Source organism: Anabrus simplex, chromosome 2 (assembly GCF_040414725.1).
Source record: "Anabrus simplex isolate iqAnaSimp1 chromosome 2, ASM4041472v1, whole genome shotgun sequence".
Taxonomy (NCBI): Eukaryota; Metazoa; Arthropoda; class Insecta; order Orthoptera; family Tettigoniidae; genus Anabrus; species Anabrus simplex.
Window position 1 is genome coordinate 746382011 of NC_090266.1, and position 25132 is coordinate 746407142.

Here is a 25132-nt window from a genome sequence, read left to right on the forward strand (position 1 = left end):
TCCGTAGCAGAAAAGTAGTGATATGGCATCAGGCTTGATAGCAGAATGTGTGAATTTTTCCTAAGAAAATCATTCCAAATTATATGTCAATTTCAGTCAAGGAAATCATTTCTTGCATTATTTTATCTGCTTGTAAACTCCTACATATTTTCAAAGCTACTTTTGTTTCAGAAGAATTGATTTTATCATATAATATTATTTATTTTAATGCCCCTTCATTAACATTGTTACATTTTAAGAGATATCAGTGTTTTGTCTTGATGTAAGAATTCCCTAATGTACCAGAAGGTTATGATTTGGCATTGTCGCCCTAAGAACACGTGCAAACTGAGTTCAATGGTTTTTGTCATACAGATTGTTAAGTTTTGTCTCTCTTCCTCTCTCTCCCTGGTTTAAGATTTAATAGATAATGCTTTTTTTCAGCCCTTCATATTGTTGTTGCTTTTTGTATGCTTGTCTTTTGCATGTAACCAACTGTTCTGCTCACACTGTCATTCTGCAATTGCCGTTGTTAATTTTACCATAGCAAGTTTGCATTTTGATTGTATGGCAGGCTATATATTTTATACGGTTATATTGCTTGCCTCAGGAAAATAATTTTGAGGAGTACAGTACATGATACTAAGTATTTGTATTTTACAGATTGTAGAAGTGAAAGATCTATTCAAGGCAAAGGCCGCTCGGATTCTAAGGTTATTTGTCCGAAGAAAATAATTGCTATGGAAGATGCAAAAGATTTCTTCACTTACAGAGATAGCATTGTAGAGACTGCTGTAACAGAATGCATTAACAGTCTTATATCACCTGAAACAGACGGAGATTTCTTAGGCGCATGGCTTATAACAGAGTGAGTACTTCCTTTTATAAATAATTGTAATCAGATTGAACTTAATTTTTATTTTTGACTAATCTTCTATATTTATTTGTTGTTTCTATTTACAGAATAAGTCTTTGGGATAATGATAAAGAACGCCTGATTCTGCTATCTGCTCATAGTCTGACAACAGTAAAATATGATTTCATTGCTCTCAAGCAATTGGAACATCGGAAGATTGCTTTAGAAGAAATCGATACACTTATTATTGGTGATTTGGTATATCCAACTGGATCTCTTGTGCCGTAAGTAATTTTTTTTGCTTGTCAATTCATAGTAATGTATCAGAGTTATTTTATCTGCTGCAAGAAAGTTGTTGTGTATTCCTTTTGGATGTTTGAATAAGTTCTCTACTTCATAAATTTGATTATTATCTTTCATGTAAGTGAGATTTCTAAATATATAAATACATACTTGGGATCATGTAAGATTAGTCCATAAAAAGCAAATTTGGCTGCCCTATATATGGCTCATCACTGCTGTAAACTGGACTGGTAACATATAATCACCGACCATTACCAAACAAACTTACGTCATTGTAAGCAGCATTATTATACCTTAGTATATATATTAAGAAGAATACACACACTCTCTCTCCATCACTCAGTTCAATTTTACACATTTCCTGCCTTTGTTTTGACTATTCTTAAAATGAGAGACATGTCGTAATTGCATGATCTGTTGTGATTTTTGAAAGTTTGAGAACTTGCTTAGCATGCATCTATACTTCCTTTTGATTGAATGGCTTCTTTCTTTCTTTCTTTCTTTCTTTCTTTCTTTCTTCAATAAGCAGTAAGTAATAGAGATTTTTAAACATATTTTCATCTGGCAGGCTGGTTGTTTCTTCAAGCTTACCACATTAGGGAAACCAGTGGGTTATACAGGGCATTAATGAGTCAGTCTACATTCAGAGTAATTGGTTTCAGTTTTCAAACTCTGTTGTCTGGCCCATTACCCTGCTATGGTGATGAGTAGACCATACAGCCAGTGTCTCAATACTGAGTGTCAGGCGGCATTAAACAACATGATCCCGCTAAGGTGACCACCTACTTCGGGTGGATGAGTTCGTTACATGGTGTGATTGTCCTCTCGGTGTAGGAAGTGACACTGGAACCCATCGAGTAGCGTCCGACCCTGGATTAGGGGCGACTGCAGGAGTGTCTGCACTCCATGTTTGGAGCGGCCTGATCACCTGCTAGCAGTATCTCTAAAATGCCTTTGGGAGTGGCGACCCCATTGCAATAACAGCCTAAAATGAAATTGGCATTTTGAAATTGGCCTTGGAAAATTCTAGGGCCTTCCCCGGAAGCATCGTGTAGTTCTTATGCTGGGGAAATTGTGAGAAATGAGTGACAAGTAGAGAACATTAAGAACGTGGCAATAAGCAACCTATGTCGCTCACTAGAAAGACAAAAGAAATATTGATTTTATGGAGAAGGAGAATGTAACTATGATGGGATTGAGCGAGGCTAAGTGGAAAGGAAAAGAAAAGTAGTTGAGGGAGGGATACACGTTCTACTAGAGTGGAGGACATAAGGCAAAGATCTCAGATGAACATGTAGATTAAGTAGATTACATACGTGATAGCATAATGAAAATACAGTTAAGGACCAAGAATGAAGTAAAGTATTTCATTTAAGTGTATGCACCCTAGACTGGATGCAAAGAAGACAATAAGACAAATTCCTGGAAACAGAAGGAAGAGAACGTAAGGATGTGGAAGTGACTGTCATGGGAGACGTTAATGGAATGATGGGATCTGACAGAAAAGGAATGTACAAGGGTAATCCCAAAAATAAGGTTTCCTATTTTTTTATAAATACAGAACTCTGTTTGTGTGGCTGTTGGTCACAATATTGTGAAGAGTGTTTCCCGAGCTCGCAAATAAACACGCACACGTCATGCTGGGTCAGTCAGTCTTGGCTTGGCAGCCTTTGAGAATGAAGGTCCCGTTGGATGTTATAGCCAAGTGCTAAGTGCGCACAGTTATTCGGTTTTTGAACGCAAAATGTACTGAACCGATTGAAATCCATCGCCAATTGACGGAAGTTTATGGATGTCAAAAATGTTCATAAGTGGTGTAGAGAGTTTGCAGCCGGTCGGACTGAAATTCACAATGAACAAAGGAGCGGAGACTGTCAATTTCCTTCGAGACAGTCGTGAAGGTTGAGCAAATCATACGTGAAGTTTGGCGGATCACCCTGGATGATTTCTGCACTTTGGTTCCTGAGGTTTCCCGAAGCGCCGCTCACAGAATTTTAACGGAAATTTTGAAACACCGGAAGGTGTGTGCAAGATGGGTGCCACGCACGCTGACCGAAGACCACATGCGGCAATGAGTTCATTCTTTCTGCGCTCTTCTTCAACGCTTTGCAGCCGAACATTACAACTTTTTGGACTCGGTTATCACGGGTGACGAAACCTGGGCGTTCCAATTTACACCTGAGACCAAGCAACAATCACACCAGTGGTGGCATCCCTCTTCGCCAATGCCACGGAAATTCAAGTAAACACAGTCTGCCGGTAAAGTCATGACAACTGTGTTTTGTTATCGAAAAGGAGTATGGTTGGTCGACTTTATGCCTGCTGGGACCACAGTTAACGCTGACAGGTACTGTGGTACCCTGAAAAAACTCAGATGGGCAGTTCAGAACCGGAGAAGGGGAATGTTGAGCAAGGGCGTAAACATTCTCCATGACAACGCTCGCCTGCACGTCGCCCAACAAACCGTTGCTCTCTTCCAACAGTTTCAGTGGAACATCATCACCCACTCACCCTATAGTCCCGACTTGGTACCCAGTGACTATCACTTGTTCCCTAAGTTGAAAGAACATTTGGCTGGAAAGCGATTCAGCACCGACGACGAGGTGAAAGATGTGGTTCACAACTTCCTGAACAGTATGGCTGCGAGCTGGTATCACATGGGCATATAAAAACTGTCACAGCGTCTACAAAAATGCATCGACTGAAATGGTGGTTATGTAGAAAAATAGCTAAATGTTCAAGCTGTAAAATGATGTAAACCATTGTAGAAATAAACAGGTCTATGTATTTATAAAAATATAGGAGGCCCCATGTTTGGAATTACCTTCGTTAGAAGTAATTGGACCTTTTGGATATGGAAACAGGAATAAAGAGGGAGAGAAGTTGGGGGGAGTTTTTTTTTGTGAGAAGTGGGTTAGTGTGGGCAGTACGTTGTTCAGGAATAAGAATAGTAGAAAGATTGCAAGATATGGATGAGGAAACAGAATGACAAAGACAGCAAATGGTAGAAAGAGCAAATCATAGACAGCTTTTAGATGTAATAGCCTCGCTAGAAGTAGCCTCTGATGGAGACCATACAGTAGTGGTAGCAAAAATTAAAGAAGGAAAAATAGTGGGAAGAAAATAAAAGTATGGAAATGAAAATATATGGAAATAAATGAAAAATTCTGATTCAAACTGAAACAACATGTACCCAGAACTGGGGTGGAGAGTGTGGAAGTAGAATGAGACATGTTTAAAAAGACATTTTTAAGCTGTGCAGAGAGTGCTTGTGACAGAATAGCTGAAAGTGATGAAGATAGAGACCACATTGTGGGATGAGAGGGTGAACGGAAGAGTGAAAAATAAGAAGCATGGCAACTGTGGAATAGGGTTAGAATGGAAGAAAGTAGAAGAAAATAACAGGAAATTAAAAGAAGGTGCAAGAGAAGTGAACAAAAGAAGGAAAGCTGAGAAGGATTTACACGAGACTTGGAAGAGGATGTGTATGGCAGTAAAAGGATGCTATATGGACTTATAAGAAGGAAGAGAAAAGAAAGAGTCTACTCAAGGCAGGTAAAAGGGAAAGAAGGAGCGATAATAACACAACCAGAAAAGGTGGAAGGAAAACTTTGATGAACTCCTGAATGTGAGAAGGAGTGTAGGCCTAGATGAGATGCTAGAGGTAGAGTGTGAGGAGGCAGAATCCAAAAGTGAAATCACAATGGAAGAAGCGGAAACTGCTGCCAAACAAATGAAAGTGGGAGAAGCAACAGGATTTGGTGAATTTTGTGTGGAAATGATAGAAGCAGCTGGACATGCTGTATAGCAGAGTTGCTCAGCTGGGTGCCTGTTGAGATTAGCCCGGTGTGGCGGGGCAGGCTTGATGTAACTGTGGACAGCTTATGTGTCAGGCACATGTCACGATCAAGCAAGAGAGCAAACAAATTCTGTGCGGCGAAGGAGCAGTTTATTCAATACATTGATTGTGTCTGCAGAGCTTCCCTCGCACCATTTTTAACAAAATGTTGTTTGGAGTACAGCATAAAGAATGACACTGTAATCATAAGAAAGAAACATTATTTTGAAATATTTGTGTGATTTATACTGCCCTCAATTTAATATACATGATTTATTTTCCTATATTTACACATTCAAAGAAAACTGACACACTATAATATACAGTAACTCAAAAGAAAATGAGCGCATGGTATTGTATGTTCCTCAAACTTAATATTCTATCAGACTTAATTTTAATTTTTATCAAAGTATAAATCACCTCCCATGTAATTGGAAACCTTGTGGATATCCACAAGGAACATTATATCTATAGGTTCAGTTATTCTGAAAAAAAAAAAATATCTGTGAGGAACGTTTACAACTCCCTGTGCTTTTCCCCCCTTTTTTAGTGGCTGTACAAAGATACAGTGTTGGAGCATGCAAGCTACGATTGACAATTTCTTCGATGGGAATGATGGAATTTTCAGTAAGAAAAGTAAAATCCTTATTATTCATTATCCGTAATACATAATCCAAAAAGTTTTATGCTTGATTTTGTGCAGTGTTCTAATGTCATGAATTTTGCTGTTCGCCGAGTTTCTGATACTACAGTAATATTTAAAATCTATCTTCATTTTTATTTGATCATCCCCTACAGCAGTATCATGCAAATGAGTATGTTTCGCTTTATAGTGGCATTCCTCATTATACCTTCTCGATATAACAGGCTGCCATCATAGGAATTTCGCATGATCCACTGCTAGGAAAAAAATCTTCCCACTGAATCTCTGCTGTGAGATTCAGCAAGGCCCTTTCTTTCTCATTAGTTTCTGCCACCATTTCGAACTTGGGTATCGCCACAGTGATTAAGTCTGACTATCGGCCCTCGCCTGGCTTCGGCCATCATGGACTGTGACATAACCGCAATGACACTGTGGCTGAAAAACTTACGCTCATCGCCTGCCCACCTGTATACAATGCTGTGTGCCTGCGGGACAAAATGCCCAGGGTGAGCACCTCTGTTTTATAGGCTATTTAGATCTATTTGGAAAGAAAAATCGGTACCAAATAACAGGAGTAAAGGAGTAATAATAACTAAATTTAAGAAGTGAGGTGATAGGAAGATATGGGATAATTATTGTGGAATCCCACTCATGTCTCAGGTAGCAAAAGTATTTGAAAGGCTACTAGGAAAGGGAATGAGAAGATAGTTGGAAGGACAATTTCAAGAACAGCAATATGGCTTTCGAAATGGAAGATCAACACTAGACTCTTATCTTCAGTATGAGGCAGTTAATGGAAAAACATTGGGAATATGGAAGGGATATGGTGATGGCATTTCTTGTTTTAGAAAAGACTTACAATAGTGTACCCAGAGCCAAGGTATGGATATTAATGTAGCAGAAAGGATTTGGAAAACAAATGCTAGAATATGTGCAAACAATGTACAAAATTTTTGCAACAGTGTTCAGAAACATGTGGTGAGAACAGAGTGGTTTTGGAGTGAAACTAAACTACAACAAAGAAGTGTATTTTCACTACTGTTATTCATAATGGTTATGGACAAAATTGTGAAGTGGAAAAAGGTAAAATATGGGGAGAGGGAGTCTTTACAGTTTTTTGTGTGGGGAGCAAACAGAGAATAAGTGCAAGGGCAGCTTGCCATATCGAGTGAGATTATTGAAAATGATGGAATGAAAAAAGGGAGACAGTGGTGTTAAGTGGAGGAGAAAGGGAAGAGAAATTGATTAAGGAGACAGTACCTTGGAATTGTGGAGAGCTCCAAGCATCAAGGCCAGTGAAATGAAATTACCAAGTGAGTTGGCCATGTGGTTAGGGTTGCATAGCTGTGCGGTTACATTCAGGAGTCGATGGGTTCATATCACATTGTTGGCAGCCCTGAAGATGTTTTTCTGTGTTTTCCCATTTTCACCCTGGCAAGTGCTGGGGCTGTACCCTAATTAAGGTCACGTCCGCTTCCTTCTCAGTCTTAACCTTTTCCCATTCTTGTGTTACCGAAAACCTTCAATGCATTAGTGCAATGTTAAACCCCTAGCAAGAAAATAAACTAACTTTTTAGAAGTGTATTAGAACCTCATTAGTCCAGACTTCGCTTAATCTGGACAGCTGTTTAATAATAATAGTATAAAGCTGACTTACGAGCCAATGTTGTAAATTATTCAGATCGTGCTGCAGCTAGTAGCAGGTTGTTGACCTTTTGCAGGCCACTCTGGTTTTGAGCATGCGTACGTGATAACCTTTACTCGCACTGCCTCCCATCAGTCTCAATCAGTTGGTCGCCCGATGCACTTCATATGTCATTATACATTTTAGAGTGTTTCACGTTACTGTGCATTACATTGTGATTTTTGGGAAGTGTTTTTGTCTGTTTGTGTTTAGTAGGCGTACAGAAACATACATTGATGTCGTTAAGTGAACTTAGTCAAGGTAAAAAGTGTAAGCGTATGTCTCTTTCTCTTAACGATAAATTACACTGGTATGTCATAAAAAAACTTGTAAAGCGTCTGTGTCAAGCATTTGTGCGCAGTATGAAATTGCCAAACAGACTGTCTCGGACATAAGAAAGTTTGTCCTGAAGTTTAATGTAGAAAAGGAAGCAAGTGCTATAAAAAGAATGCGGATGATACTAGATCAATCCCTGGATGATGAATTTTACAAATGGTTTTGACAACTCCGTTCTTTTGGATTGGCTGTCCATGCGGTTGAAGTTCAGGCTGCAGTGAAAGATTAGCTAAACAGTTGGACATAAACTAATTTAAAGCCAGTTTTGGATGGCTATTTAAGTTCAGAAGGCATCACAACATAACAAATTAAAAAAATATATGGTGAAAGTCTCAGTGCTGACAATGAAGCTGTTGAGCCATTCAGGAAAAAATTGAAGGACATTGAAAATAGCTGAAAATATACAGCCTTTGCAACTGTACAGTTATGATGAGACTTTTCTTTTGGGAGCGTCACCAGACAGTACCCAACTTTTAAGGCTGAAAATACTTGCTTGCTAGGAAGATCAGTAAAGATTGAGTTTCTGCATTGCTATGTGCTAATGCTGATGGAAGTCAGATGTTGAAGTCTGTGGTTGTAGGCAGAAGTAAAAAACATGTGCAAAAAAAATTTATGAACATACTGTAGGTCTTTTCTGCTCTGATGGCGGGCGGCCTACATGCTGTCAGGTGAAGCGGGGAGCATGGGGCCGACCAATCCAGCACGACATGAGAGTCCGTTAAGGGAAAGAGACAGAGGCCACTATTACAACGTTGCCAGGAGCGCCCGCGCGTGTTAAAGTTGTGTTGAAATCCACATAACTTTGAAATACAGAGCTTCGTATGTTATAGTTCGAGTATGGCCTATGGATGAGTTCTGTTATTTTTATTTATTTATTTTTAATATTTTATTATATCTTCAATGTAGTACGATACGAGTTAATTAATAATGCATATAAAAAGTGCACAGAGGCTTGCAGACTGAATGCTGAAAGGCATAACAGTCTATAATGATAATGTATGTATGTACGTATGTGTGTATAAAAAGTGCATTGACAACATACCTAATAATAATTCATTCAAAAGTACAGAGTTACACAGCACATTTGTTCAGTGTCGGGTATTCGCCGTTTACGTAATAACTGAGGAGAGTTTTTTTATTACATCTTTATGGAATCCGTCGATTGCCTTTGTTATATTTGTACAGTTCCTTTTGATTCGTTTGCGCGGTGATTGAAATGAGATGGAACCAGATGACTGGGTACTATCTTTACCTTCCTTTACTATGCGCTGAACGGTTCGCGTACTAACTTGACAAGCTTCCGACACTCTCTGCTGCACTTTATACACACTCACTAAAGGTTCATTATTTTCTGCTTCCTTTTGAAAATGTTCATGATCATTGCTGATAATTTTCTACCCTGGCTCCTTATCTCCTTCCTCTTCGCAATTGTAAGATATATAGTGCAGTTATTATATACAACAACAACAACAACACAGAGCAATGCAAATAGAAACAAACTAACGTCACATCACATGCCATGAACACGCTAATCGAAGAATGCAGTAAAGGACGCGGCAAGAATGACTCATAAAACAAGAATTATCCTAAAACAAACTCGTCAAGCAAGCTCTTTGTAATACCCACACGCACACTGCAAGGCTACTCGGCTACACAGCAGTTCGGAGAGCGAAGTGACCGCGGCAAACTCTCCGGGAGACTGTGTAGTTCTCAGCGCCACCGCCAGGCAATCTTTTGCCTGATTGGGCAGTGACATACTGCCCGCACCCCACTTCCGCTGACAGCATTTAGGCCGCCCGCTATCAGAGCAGAAAAGACCTATAGCAGTTCACAACTGCAACTCAAAGAGTGCTCAGAATTACAGTACACCTTAGTCTTTTATTGTCTGGTTGTACAGAAAGAAAAACCAAAACATTATTTACTCCCTGCAAATGTTTTGTATAACTAGAGATAATTTTCTGTAGCCACATTGGACAAATTCGAGTAAAAGCATTCACTGCAGAATGTCTGTTATCTGAAAGTCTTCAGTCTGTTAACCTTTTTGTGGCTTTTTATGATTATCAGAAATTTGAACTTAATATTTTTTTTTTTTTAGCCTATTACATCCAAACAATGTGGGTTTATAGCTTATCAAAAGTACAGAGATAATTTCTAATGGAATTACAAATAAAGAGTATGGGAAGAAATAATTTTACAGATAGTAAATTGGGTTTTAATTGCAATGTATTAGAATTGTTTATAAAATTAGTGCTTTTATAAAAGTGATATAGCAACGAAAGAAATGAAATATTTCAGACTATTTCTTATCTAATCTGTGAAGATGGTTATTTTGAGAATTCTACATGTAATTATTGATGCTAGATAATAAGACAAACAGTGGTGGTGTTTGAGTGTTATATTTGATGATTGAATTTTTAGTGCATCTTATAAAGAGTGAAATTAAAAATTATATAGATTATTAATCTGTTCTTAAGCACGGTGAGTCCAAGTTGAATGTTGAAATTTTTGTAATGTCTGTAGTCATGTCAGGCCTAATTTCAAGTAAATCAGAAATTTGAACTAAACTGTTTCCTTAGTTTTAGAGTGATGCTTATAGTATGATGACCAAATGGTAGTGTTTATTCCAACTGAGAATGAAGTAGAGTGTAGTAAAGAATTTTCCGAATTGTGTTACTTGAAAATTTCTGTGTATTTCTGGCAGTGAATCCCAGGATATTCAAGGGGTTTTTTTGTGGTCAAAATGAATTACATACTCTAATTTTTCACTAGTGCACAAGCATTCACAACTTATGCCTTCTAGCGTATAATTTAAATTAATCAAACCATTGGTCTGTAAAACCTTTATATTTGTGTCAGATAGTTACCTTTACATTATGCTGACACTTTGTCCAAACAATTCTGGATGTATGCGGTCTTCCTTGGAATGTAATGATGTGTAAGTCTTCAGATCATTAACAAAGAAAATTAATTTGATGTTACTGAAAGAGAGAAATATTAACCAACTAAAGAAACAGAAATGACCTCAGATGTGAGCCCTGAGGAATGCCTGAAGTTCCTAGCAGTAGCATCTTCAGCATGGGTACATCAGTTGACTGAAGCAATGTACTTAGACTTGGCCTCATAATTACATCTCCAAAAATAATATCCAAGATACATGGCACACAAAAGTTTCATTGAGAACACAGGGCAACTGTAGATGATGAGCATTGGAAAGTTTCAAGAAATCTGCGGATAATGTACAAATGATCTTGATTTACTAGTTTCATTTCCGTATTGATAGTTCACGTATGTATAGACAAGAAAAGGTTCCACCTTATCAATACAATTTTTATTATTGTAAGAATTAACTTACAGGACCGGTTTTGACTTTTAAATAGTCATCATCAGCTGTACATGAATACCTTTACATTTGTATCAAGCATTAGTTAATATGTCCTTTCTTAAAGGGAGATGCCATAAGGAAGCATTATATCTAAGTGTCCAAATTGGGCATGTTGAATGTGAAAAGGTTATATGTTATGATTCAGGTACTTAAGAGTACTTAAGAGCTATCTTTTTAGGACTAGAATTTGTTTGTAAAACATAACTTAAGCTTAAATCTAAATTACGAATATATTACACACAATAAAATACACAGTACATGTTAAAATCCTTTAAAATAATGAATGTAAAACATTTCATACAAATGAATGTATGCGTCTTGCATGTATCTACGTTCTTTTTTTTTTTTTTTCTAGGGGCTTTACGTCGCACTGACACAGATAGGTCTTATGGCGACGATATATCTATGTTCTCGTTTGAGTCCAATGTTATAAATAATTCAGTGCTTGCTTTCATAGGCAATGCTGTAGCTCTCCTGGGAAGTCTTACTGTATATTTAAATGCCTCCACTTGTGTGTGTGGTGAAAAGCTTCTATTGTTAACAAAATCCAGTATATAGACGGAGGTAAGTATGTGCAGCTGTGAGTGGAATACTATCTTTAAGTAATGGAGGGAGTTGTAGTCTAGGTTGTACGTAAGTATTTCTTGATGCAGAGTGGTGGCTCCTTCCTCTATAACTGTATGCTGATGTACACTGACTGACAGAGCAAATGCAACACCAAGAAGGAGTGGTTCGAAAGGGATGAAAGTTGGGGGAAAAACAGAGACGGCACGGACGAATAATTGATGTTTATTTCAAACTGATATGCAGGTTACACAATGTGCACGGCATCGACTCAGTAGGATGTAGGACCACCGCTAGCGGCGATGCACGCAGAAACACGTCGAGGTACAGAGTCAATAAGAGTGCGGATGGTGTCCTGAGGGATGGTTCTCCATTCTCTGTCAACCATTTGCCACAGTTGGTCGTCCGTACGAGGCTGGGGCAGAGTTTGCAAACGGCGTCCAATGAGATCCCACACGTGTTCGATTGGTGAGAGATCCGGAGAGTACGCTGGCCACGGAAGCATCTGTACACCTCGTAGAGCCTGTTGGGAGATGCGAGCAGTGTGTGGGCGGGCATTATCCTGCTGAAACAGAGCATTGGGCAGCCCCTGAAGGTATGGGAGTGCCACCGGCCGCAGCACATGCTGCACGTAGCGGTGGGCATTTAACGTGCCTTGAATACGCACTAGAGGTGACGTGGAATCATACGCAATAGCGCCCCAAACCATGATGCCGCGTTGTCTAGCGGTAGGGCGCTCCGCAGTTACTGCCGGATTTGACCTTTCTCCACGCCGACGCCACACTCGTCTGCGGTGACTATCACTGACAGAACAGAAGCGTGACTCATCGGAGAACACGACGTTCTGCCATTCCCTCATCCAAGTCGCTCTAGCCCGGCACCATGCCAGGCGTGCACGTCTATGCTGTGGAGTCAATGGTAGTCTTCTGAGCGGACGCCGGGAGTGCAGGCCTCCTTCAACAAATCGACGGGAAATTGTTCTGGTCGATATTGGAACAGCCAGGGTGTCTTGCACATGCTGAAGAATGGCGGTTGACGTGGCGTGCGGGGCTGCCACCGCTTGGCGGCGGATGCGCCGATCCTCGCGTGCTGACGTCACTCGGGCTGTGCCTGGACCTCTCGCACGTGCCACATGTCCCTGCACCAACCATCTTCGCCACAGGCGCTGCACCGTGGACACATCCCTATGGGTATCGGCTGCGATTTGACGAAGCGACCAACCTGCCCTTCTCAGCCCGATCACCATACCCCTCGTAAAGTCGTCTGTCTGCTGGAAATGCCTCCGTTGACGGCGGCCTGGCATTCTTAGCTATACACGTGTCCTGTGGCACACGACAACACGTTCTACAATGACTGTCGGCTGAGAAATCACGGTACGAAGTGGGCCATTCGCCAATGCCGTGTCCCATTTATCGTTCGCTACGTGCGCAGCACAGCGGCGCATTTCACATCATGAGCATACCTCAGTGACGTCAGTCTACCCTGCAATTGGCATAAAGTTCTGACCACTCCTTCTTGGTGTTGCATTTGCTCTGTCAGTCAGTGTATGTTATTATTGCTGTCGTGTACACAGTACAGTGACAGTACACGCCAAGCACTCAAATCCAACGCAACCCAACCACAACAGCAATAATAACGTACATCAGCATACAGTTATAGAGGAAGGAGCCACCACTCTGCATCAAGAAATACTTACGTACAACCTAGACCACAACTTCCTCCAATACTCAAAGATAATATTCCACTCACAGCTGCACATACTTACCTCTGTCTATATACTGCATTTTGTTAACAATAGAAGCTTTTCACCACATACACAAGTGGAGACATTTAAATATACAATAAGACTTCCCAAGAGAGCTACAGCATTGCCTATGAACGCAAGCACTGAATTATTTATAACATTAAGACTCAAACGAGAAAATAGATACACGCAAGACGCATACATTCATTTGTATGAAATGTTTTACATTCATTATTTTAAGGGATTTTAACATGTACTGTGTATTTTAATGTGTTTAATGTATTCGTAATTTAGATTTAAGCTTAAGTTATGTTTTACAAACAAACTCTAGTCCTAAAGAGATAGCTCTATACCTAAGTACCTGAATCATAACATATAACCTTTTCACATTCAACATGCCCAATTTGGACACTTAGACATAATGCTTCCTTATGGCATCTCCCTTTAAGAAAGGACATATTAACTAATGCTTGATACAAATGTAAAGGTATTCATGTACAGCTGATGATGACTATTTAAAAGTTGAAACTGGTCCTGTATGTTAATTCTTACAATAATAAAAATTGTATTGTCTATACATAATGTACAAATGATTCGATATCAGATACTAATAGCTCAAAAATTATATATTCCTTTGTATTCAGGAAGTTGAAATTGTAAATTTTGCTGGCCCTCCACTGATGTATGGAGTGAGATGAAGAAAGGGAGCATGTTCTGTGTTTTTCTTTTCTGTATCCTAAAACTATTTGACTGATTGTAATACCAGATATTTGTATGATCTGGAAACTTATTTCTGTTGATGTTATCTGATTTTCAATTTTAATTCATTTTTTGTGTATTGCTCACATAACAGGTTCAGTAATTACAGCATTTTCTTCTCTTTTGGATGTGAAAGTCTAAATGAACAGTTGAATGGTTTCATAATGCTCATGGTCTACAAGAACTGAACCATAGCAAATCAAGAATATGGTATATTTCTGTAAATCAGTATTCAACATGAAGAATATTTCACATGAATGTGCTTCAAAAGTAAACCACTGTATGCAAAATTCTCCTCTGTCATTGCATCATCATCTACCATGCCTTTAACACCTCTGTACTTAAAGTAATCACACGTACAAGCAGTAATACAAAATCTTTGGTATTCATGTCACTGCTGGTAGGTTGACCCTCTTCCAGCACTGTACAAGCACAATGCGCCGCTTAAGCCCAGTGAGTGTATCTTCTGACAAATCGGTATGTTATCGAGTTCCAAAGTGTTCTATTTCCTTGCCGTCAGTTTTATTAAGAACATCTGGAACTGTAATTCCACAAATAAGTTTGCTTAACAATTTGTTATGATAGCTGTCGGGTGATGCGCATTTCAGCAAGGGTGATTCGTACATAATAGGAAGAACAATTTCAGTTATCATTTCACACGCTCTTTGGACGTAAATACCCCGGCCTCACACAAACTGCAGAATTGTGGTCGTATAATACACTTAAATTATTTGGTGGAATATTGCAGCTTGTCAGATGTATCCCTCTTGTAAGTAAGATTTGTTAGTAGGGAACCAGATCACAACATAATTCACACTTAATCTTCTTCTGTACTTGCTGCACTATAAAACCTTTGTATGTCATTGTTGCTTGATCCATTGTAATGAATCCAAGACCTGAAAATTTACCCAAGCGTTATTCAGTTCGAGATGCAAAATAGTAAAGTAGATCATCATTCTACCGGGCGAGTTGGCCGTGTGCATAGAGGCGTGCGGCTGTGAGCTTGCATCCGGGAGATAGTAGGTTTGAATCCCACTATCGGCAGCCCTGAAGATGGTTTTCCGTGGTTTCCCATTTTCACACCAGGCAAATGCTGGGGCTGTACCTTAATTAAGGCCACGGCCGCTTCCTTCCAACTCCTAGGCCTTTCCTATCCCATCATCGCCATAAGACCTATCTGTGTCGGTGCGACGTGAAGCCACTAGCAAAAAAAAAAAAAATCATCAATCATCATTCATTATCATTATAGACTGTTATTCCTTTCAGCGTTCAGTCTGCAAGCCTCTGTGAATTTACTAAACGTCGCCACAATCCTCGATTTGCAACTAGAGCTGTGGCCTCATTTAGTTCTATACCTCTTATCTTTAAATCGTTAGAAACCGAGTCTAACCAACGTCGTCTTGGTCTACCTCTACTTCTCTTACCCTCCATAGCAGAGTCCATTATTCTCCTAGGTAACCTATCCTCCTCCATTCGCCTCACATGACCCCACCACCGAAGCCGGTTTATGCATACAGCTTCATCCATCGAGTTTATTCCTAAACTAGCCTTTATCTCATCATTCGGAGTGCCCTCCTGCCATTGTTCCCACCTGTTTGTACCAGCAATCATTCTTGCTACTTTCATGTCTGTTACTTCTAACTTATGAATAAGATATCCTGAGTCCACCCAACTTTCGCTCCCGTAAAGCAAAATGGTCTGAAAACAGACCGATGTAAAGATAGTTTCTTCTGGGAGCTGGCTTCCTTCTTACTGAATACTGTTGATCGCAACTGCGAGCTCACTGCATTAGCTTTGCTACACCTTGATTCAATCTCACTTACCATATTACCATCCTGGGAGAACGCACAACGTAAATACTGGAAATTATCTACCTGTTCTAGCTTTGTATCACCAATCTGACATTCAATTCTGTTGAATTTCTTACCTACTGACATCAATTTAGTCTTCGTGAGGCTAATTTTCATACCATACTCATTGCACCTATTTTCAAGTTCCAAGATATTAGACTGCAAGTTTTCGGCACAATCTGCCATTAAGACCAAGTCGTCAGCATAGGCCAGACTGCTTACTACATTTCCACCTAACTGAATCCCTCCCTGCCATTTTATACCTTTCAGCAGATGATTCATGTAAACTATGAACAGCAATGGTGAAAGATTACAGCCTTGTCTAACCCCTGTAAGTACCCTGAACCAAGAAGTCATTCTACCATCGATTCTCACTGAAGCCCAATTGTCAACATAAATGCCTTTGATTGATTTTAATAATCTACCTTTATTTCCATAGTCCCCCAGTATGGCGAACATCTTTTCCCTCGGTACCCTGTCATATGCTTTCTCTAGATCTACGAAACATAAACACAACTGCCTCTTCCTCGTAGCATTTTTCAGTTACCTGGCACATAATGAAAATCTGATCCTGACAGCCTCTCTGTGGTCTGAAACTACACTGGTTTTCATCCAACTTCCTCTCAACGACTGATCGCACCCTCCCTTCCAAGATGCCAGAGAATACTTTGCTTGGTATACTAATCAGTGAGATACCTTGATAGTTGTTGCAATCCTTCCTGTTCCCTTGCTTATAGATAGGTGCAATTACTGCTTTTGTCCAATCTGAAGGTACCTTACCAACACTCCATGCTAATTTTACTACTCTATGAAGCCATTTCATCCCCGCTTTCCCACTATACTTCACCATTTCAGGTCTAATTTCATCTATTCCTGCTGCCTTATGACAATGGAGTTTATTTTCCATCCTTTCCACTTCCTCAAGCATAATTTCACCAACATCATTTTCCTCCTCCCCATGAGCTTGGCTGTTCTCAACACCATCAGGATGATTTCCTTTAACATTGAGAAGATGTTCAAAATATTCCCTCCACCTCTCCAGTGATTCTCTGGGATCTATTATGAGTTCACCTGAATTACTCAAACTCTGTTCATTTCATTTTTCCCTCCCTTCCTAAGATTCTTTGTTACTGTCCAGAAAGGTTTCCCTGCTACTTGACATAGCCTTTCCAGGTTGTTACCAAAATCTTCCCATGACTTCTTTTTGGATTCAACAACTATTTATTTCACTCTGTTTCTTTCATCTACGTACAAATCCCTGTCTGCCTCTGCCCTTGTTTGGAGCCATTTCTGATAAGCCTTCTTTTTACGTTTACAAGCTGCTCTCACTTCATCATTCCACCATGATGTTCGCCTTTTCCCATCTTTACACACAGTTGTTCCTAGGCGTTCCCTTGCTGTTTCTACTACAGCATCCCTGTATGCCACCCATTCACTTTCTATATCCTGAACCTGCTTACTGTCTACTGTTTGAAACTTCTCACTAATCATATCCATATACTTCTGTCTAATTTCCTCGTCCTGGAGATTTTCTACCCTTATTCGTTTGCAGATAGATTTCCTTTCTCTACCCTAGGCCTAGAGATACTTAGTTCACTACAGATCAGATAGTGGTCTGTATCATGTTGTTGTTGCATTGTTGGATGCGCTTGAGAACGGTTGGCTGTTGAGAGAGCTCTTGCATTATTGTAGTGATAAAGTAGTGAAAACCTATTGAAATAGCTTAATTTTGTGTATATCTGATTCATTTAGTGCTGTTTATATAGTGGTGTTTAGTGCTTGTTGGTAGAAATTGGGAGTAGTAATAATTATTTAAATTTTGTAACAAGTAATTCAGTTGGTCTTCAGTAAATTACGTTTTCTAGGTTAAGTAGGCTAGCTAGGTGCACCTTGTTTCGAATTTAGGTTTAGGTAATACTTTAGGTAACAATATTAACTTTAAAAATATTTGTAAATATCTGTAGATTCGTTGGTTGTACTTACAAAGGCAGATTATCATAAGGAATAGTACCGTAACTTCTGCAGCAACTTCTCCGGTATTTTGTATAGATATACGTTCAAACTATCGCGAAGGTAATAATTTACTACATTAAAAAACACGGTACGCCTGTAAACTTTCATTTGAAAAGAAGTTAAAGAGATTACACGGTAATAGTTAACAGTCGTATTGTTATTGATTATTGTCGCTCCTCATATTCAAATATTGCATTGTTGGCTACAGTCGTGAACAAAGGGTGTAGTGTAGTCAAGTAAATATAAATAAAAATCAGCTGACCTTGTATTCCATTCATTTGTACTTCTGAGTAGGTAGTTAGTATCCGTAATTTATATTTCGCTCCCTCGATCTTTCAGTATTTATGAGCGGTTAGCTAATAATAATAAAGTTCATATATCCCAGTAATTGCAGTTCAAGTCCCTGGAGTAGTAGTAGTAGTAGTTTTGATAGAAATATTTGAGAAATTATTGTAGACAACCTCGTATTTTTCAGTAGGCCTAATTAAGGACACTTTTTTTTTTTCTCCGTCCCGTGGAGTAGGGAAAATAATAGTAATCCACCAGCTGTAATAATCACATAACCACATTTCAGTAGAATTGTAGTGAAGATAAGGTATAATATATTAGATAGTATCTTGCCAGTTATATTCGTGTTTTTCTTCGTGTACGGCAATCCTTTTGACACTTAAGCATTTAACCAAACGCAGTGTAGTGTAGTGTAGATACATTGTAGTATAGATACAGTACATGTAGATAGTGCCGTATCTTGCGTGCTATATTCGTGTGTTATCTTTCGTGTATATCTATTAGACCGTAATACTAATAATAATTTGTCTAAGCATTTAGCTTCGTTGGTAATCTTTGAGTACAGTAGTTCTTGCAAATTTCATTTCTGTTGTGCTTAGTAGTGACATACGGTACGGTACCGGTATCGTAATTAGGATACGTCTGAAAGTAGTTTAAAAATTACTGTAGTGTACTGTACAGTAGTATACGAGTAATATCCTATTAGAATTTAGTGTGCTTATTTTATTATTGTAAAATATTTGTGTAGTACTGGTGTGGTAGAGGTATCCGTAGAAACTCTTACTAAAATATTGTTGAAATTAGGATAGGCTTAATTGCAGTTTGGAATTGTGTAGTTCTTGTGTATTACTTTTGATATTCAGTAATTAACAGCAGCTTTTATCCTGTTAGGGGTTGTAGGATAAAAAAATTAAAAAAAATAATAATAGAGCACGACTAAGTAGTATTGTAGTGTAGTCGTATATTAATTACCTTATTGTTGTGTACTATCCCAGACAATATATCCCTCCGTTCATTTATTTTTTTGCAAATAAGTTATTTTATTTTTTTAATTTAAAATTTTCCCCCCGTAAAGAATGGCTAAGGAGCGCGAGTGTACTTATTGTGGGTGTGGTGAGGCATTGAGGGGTATGAGGGAGGAGTTGGAAAGTTTGAGGGAGATAATTAGGATTCTCACAGAAGACGGGAAGGAAGATAGGACTCCCTCAAACAATGTACAGGTTACAGTAGGTGTACAAGAGGGAGGGGAAGGAAAGGGAGGAGTTGTAGAAGACAGGTGGCCTAATGTTCTAAGGTGAAGGAGATTGCAGGCCAAGGGCTCTATTCAGGATCAGAATTCAGGACAGGTGTCTGTGCGAAATCGGTACGAGTCACTCCAGGTAGAACAACAGAGAGAAGATGAGGGACAGGGAACTGTTGCTGAGATGCGTGGAAGTAGGAGGAAGGGAAAAGGTAGGAAAGGGAAATGTAGAGTAGAGGATAGGAAAAGACAGGTGGAACGGGGTCATGGAAAGGAGAAAAGGGAGGAGGAAGTAGCTTCTGCAGCTATCAGGAAAGATAGGGCTGACCAGGAGGGGAGGGGATCAAATGAGGTGGGTAGGGTTGAGGCTCTGGTCATGGGGGATTCCATCGTTAGACACGTGGGGAAAGTGTGTGGAGGAAAGGGAACCAGGGTAGAATGTTATCCAGGAATTAGGTTGAGGCAGATGTTGAGGAAAGTAGAAGAGAGGGAGGAGGGGAAGGAGAAGGTGGTAGTGTTTCACGTTGGTACCAACAACGTAAGGCAAGCTGATATAAGTACCAACATAGTTGGAGATGTGTGGGATCTGGTAAATGCAGCACGGGTGAAGTTTAAGAAAGCGGAGATTGTTATTAGTGGAATACTGTGTAGGAGGGATACTGACTGGAGGGTGATTGGGGATTTAAATGAGACTATGGAGTGGGTATGTGGGAAACTGGGAGTGAAATTTCTAGATCCTAATGGGTGGGTAGGAGAAAGGGATCTGCGCTCGGATGGCCTTCATTTAAACCGCAGTGGTACGTATAAGTTAGGAAATTTGTTTGGAAGGGTAATAGGGAGGTACATTCAGGGAAACGGGATGGCCTAGGGAGCGGTGATAATGGAACAGGGAACTGGAAATCAAGTAGGGATGACATAAAATTGTTAGTGTTGAACTGTAGAAGTATTGTAAAGAAAGGAATAGAATTAAGTAATTTAATAGATATATATTTACCAGATATTGTAATAGGAGTTGAATCATGGCTGAGAAATGATATAGTGGATGCAGAAATTTTCTCACGGCACTGGAGTGTGTATCGTAGAGATAGGATAGGAAAGGTGGGAGGGGGAGTTTTCATACTGGTGAAAGAAGAATTTGTAAGCTACGAAAAAGTTAAAGATGAGACACATGAAATTCTAGGTGTAAGGCTCATTTCTAAAGATAATAGGCAACTTGATATATTTGGAGTGTACAGATCGGGAAAGGGTAGCACTGATGCGGATTCAGAATTATTTGATAGGATAGTCAGCTATGTGGGAAACGACATGGAAAGAAATGTGATTGTAGCGGGAGATCTGAATTTGCCAGATGTCAATTGGGAAGGAAATGCGAACGACAGGAAGCATGACCAACAAATGGCAAATAAGTTAATATGGGAAGGACAGCTGATTCAGAAAGTGATGGAACCAACCAGAGGGAAAAATATTTTGGATGTGGTGCTGATAAAACCAGATGAGCTCTATAGGGAAACTGAAGTAATAGATGGTATTAGTGATCATGAAGCTGTTTTTGTGGTAGTTAAAAAAAAATGTGATAGAAAGGAAGGTCTTAAAAGTAGGACTGTTAGGCAGTACCATATGGCTGATAAATCAGGCATGAGGCAGTTTCTAAAAAGTAACTATGATCGGTGGAAAACGGTAAATAAAAATGTAAACAGACTTTGGGATGGGTTTAAAGAAATTGATGAGGAATGCAAAAACAGGTTTGTACCATTAAGGGTGGTAAGGAATGGTAAAGACCCACCTTATTATAATAGAGAAATAAAGAGACTAAGAAGGAGGTGCAGACTGGAAAGAAATAGAGTTAGAAATGGCTGTGGAAGTAAGGAGAAATTGAAGGAACTTACTAGAAAATTGAATCTAGCAAAAAAGGCAGCTAAGGATAACATGATGGCAAGCATAATTGGCAGTCATATAAATTTTAGTGAAAAATGGAAGGGTATGTATAGGTATTTTAAGGCAGAAACAGGTTCCAAGAAGGACATTCCAGGAATAATTAATGAACAAGGGGAGTGTGTATGTGAGGATCTTCAAAAGGCAGAAGTATTCAGTCAGCAGTATGTAAAGATTGTTGGTTACAAGGATAATGTCGAGATAGAGGAAGAGACTAAGGCCAAAGAAGTAATAAAATTTACATATGATAAGAATGACATTTACAAAAAGATACAAAAGTTGAAAACTAGAAAAGCGGCTGGAATTGATCAGATTTCTGGGGATATACTAAAGACAATGGGTTGGAATGTAGTACCATATCTGAAGTACTTATTTGATTATTGTTTGGCCGAAGGAGCTATACCAGATGAATGGAGAGTTGCTATAGTAGCCCCTGTGTATAAAGGAAAGGGTGATAGACATAAAGCTGAAAATTACAGGCCAGTAAGTTTGACATGCATTGTATGTAAGCTTTGGGAAGGCATTCTTTCTGATTATATTAGACATGTTTGTGAAATTAATAACTGGTTCGATAGAAGGCAATTCGGTTTTAGGAAAGGTTATTTCACTGAAGCTCAACTTGTAGGATTCCAGCAAGATATAGCAGATATCTTGGATTCTGGAGGTCAAATGGACTGTATCGCGATTGACATGTCTAAAGCATTTGATAGGGTGGATCATGGGAGACTACTGGCAAAAGTGAGTGCAATTGGACTAGACAAAAGAGTGACTGAATGGGTTGCTATATTTCTAGAAAATAGATCTCAGAGAGTTAGAGTAGGTGAAGCTTTGTCTGACCCTGTAATAGTTGAGAGGGGAGTTCCTCAGGGCAATGTTATCGGACCTTTATGTTTTCTTATATATATAAATGATATTTGTAAAGGAGTGGAATCGGAGGTAAGGCTTTTTGCGGATGATGTTATTCTTAATAGAGTGATAAATAAGTTACAAGATTGTGAGCAACTGCAACGTGACCTCGAAAATATTGTGAGATGGACAGCAGGCAATGGTATGTTGATAAACGGGGCTAAAAGTCAGGTTGTGAGTTTTACAAATAGGAAAAGTCCTCTCAGTTTTAATTACTGCGTTGATGGGGTGAAAGTTCCTTTTGGGGATCATTGTAAGTACATACATACATACATACATTATCATTATAGACTGTTATGCCTTTCAGCGTTCAGTCTGCAAGCCTCTGAGAATTTACTAAACGTCGCCACAATCCTCGATTTGCAACTAGTGTTGTGGCCTCATTTAGTTCTATACCTCTTATCTTTAAATCGTTAGAAACAGAGTCTAACCATCGTCGTCTTGGTCTCCCTCTACTTCTCTTACCCTCCATAACAGAATCCATTATTCTCCTGGGTAACCTATCCTCCTCCATTCGCCTCACATGACCCCACCACCGAAGCCGGTTTATGCGTACAGCTTCATCCATCGAGTTAATTCCTAAATTAGCCTTTATCTCCTCGTTCCGAGTTCCCTCCTGCCATTGTTCCCACCTGTTTGTACCGGCAATCATTCTTGCTACTTTCATGTCTGTTACTTCTAACTTATGAATAAGATATCCTGAGTCCACCCAGCTTTCGCTCCCATAAAGCAAAGTTGGTCTGAAAACAGACCGATGTAAAGATAGTTTTGTCTGGGAGCTGACTTCCTTCTTACAGAATACTGCTGATCGCAACTGCGAGCTCACTGCATTAGCTTTACTACACCTTGATTCAATCTCACTTACTATATTACCATCCTGGGAAAACACACAACCTAAATACTTGAAATTATCGACCTGTTCTAGCTTTGTATCACCAATCTGACATTCAATTCTGTTGGATTTCTTACCTACTGACATCAATTTAGTCTTCGAGAGGCTAATTTTCATACCATACTCATTGCACCTATTTTCAAGTTCCAAGATGTTAGACTGCAGGCTTTCGGCACAGTCTGCCATTAAGACCAAGTCGTCAGCATAGGCCAGGCTGCTTACTACATTTCCACCTAACTGAATCCCTCCCTGCCATTTTATACCTTTCAGCATATGATCCATGTAAACTACAAACAGCAAAGGTGAAAGATTACAGCCTTGTCTAACTCCTGTACGTACCCTGAACCAAGAACTCATTCTACCATCAATTCTCACTGAAGCCCAATTGTCAACATAAATGCCTTTGATTGATTTTAATAATCTACCTTTAATTCCATAGTCCCCCAGTATAGCGAACATCTTTTCCCTCGGTACCCTGTCATATGCTTTCTCTAGATCTACGAAACATAAACACAACTGCCTATTCCTCTCGTAGCATTTTTCAATTACCTGGCGCATACTGAAAATCTGATCCTGACAGCCTCTCTGTGGTCTGAAACCACACTGGTTTTCATCCAACTTCCTCTCAACGACAGATCGCACCCTCCCTTCCAAGATGTCTGTGAATACTTTGCCTGGTATACTAATCAATGAGATACCTCGATAGTTGTTGCAATCCTTCCTGTTCCCTTGCTTATAGATAGGTGCAATTACTGCTTTTGTCCAATCTGAAGGTACCTTACCAACACTCCACGCTAATTTGACTACTCTATGAAGCCATTTCATCCCTGCCTTCCCACTATACTTCACCATTTCAGGTCTAATTTCATCTATTCCTGCTGCCTTATGACAATGGAGTTTATTTACTATCCTTTCCACTTCCTCAAACATAATTTCACCAACATCATTTTCCTCCTCCCCATGAGCTTGACTGTTTGCAACACCACCATGATGATTTCCTTTTACATTGAGAAGATGTTCAAAATATTCCCTCCACCTCTCCAGTGATTCCCTGGGATCTGTTATGAGTTCACCTGAATTACTCAAAACACTGTTCATTTCCTTTTTCCCTCCCTTCCTAAGATTCTTTATTACTGTCCAGAAAGGTTTCCCTGCTGCTTGACCTAGCCTTTCCAGGTTATTACCCAAATCTTCCCATGACTTCTTTTTGGATTCAACAACTATTTGTTTCGCTCTGTTTCTTTCATCTACGTACAAATCCCTGTCTGCCTCGGCCCTTGTTTGGAGCCATTTCTGATAAGCCTTCTTTTTACGTTTACAGGCTGCTCTCACTTCATCATTCCACCAAGATGTTCGCCTTTTCCCATCTTTACACACAGTTGTTCCTAGGCATTCCCTTGCTGTTTCTACTACAGCATCCCTGTATGCCACCCATTCACTTTCTATATCCTGAACCTGCTTACTGTCTACTGTTCGAAACTTCTCACTAATCATATCCATGTACTTCTGTCTAATTTCCTCATCCTGGAGATTTTCTACCCTTATTCGTTTGCAGACAGATTTCACTTTCTCTACCCTAGGCCTAGAGATACTTAGTTCACTACAGATCAGATAATGGTCTGTATCATCGAAAAATCCCCGAAAAACTCGTACATTCCTAAAAGATTTCCTGAATTCAAAGTCTGTTAAGATATAGTCTATTATGGATCTGGTACCCCTAGCCTCCCATGTGTAGCGGTGAATAGCCTTATGCTTGAAGAATGTATTTGTAACAGCTAAAGCCATACTAGCACAGAAGTCCAGCAAACGCTTCCCATTCCCATTAGCTTCCATATCTTCCCCACATTTACCAATCACCCTTTCGTATCCTTCAGTTCTATTCCCAACTCTAGCATTGAAATCGCCCATTAGCACTATTCTATC

General features: G+C 39.5%; 1 protein-coding gene across 1 annotated transcript in view; it reads left to right on the plus strand.

The window, feature by feature from the left end:
* LOC136863675 (tumor protein p63-regulated gene 1-like protein) overlaps positions 1–25132 on the plus strand; it is a 167893-nt gene that overhangs the window by 26278 nt on the left and 116483 nt on the right. Inside the window, exons 2-3 of the mRNA XM_067140037.2 lie at positions 643–847; positions 943–1119. Of these exons, the coding sequence (XP_066996138.1) occupies positions 643–847; positions 943–1119 (382 nt within the window). The remainder of the gene's footprint in view (positions 1–642; positions 848–942; positions 1120–25132) is intronic.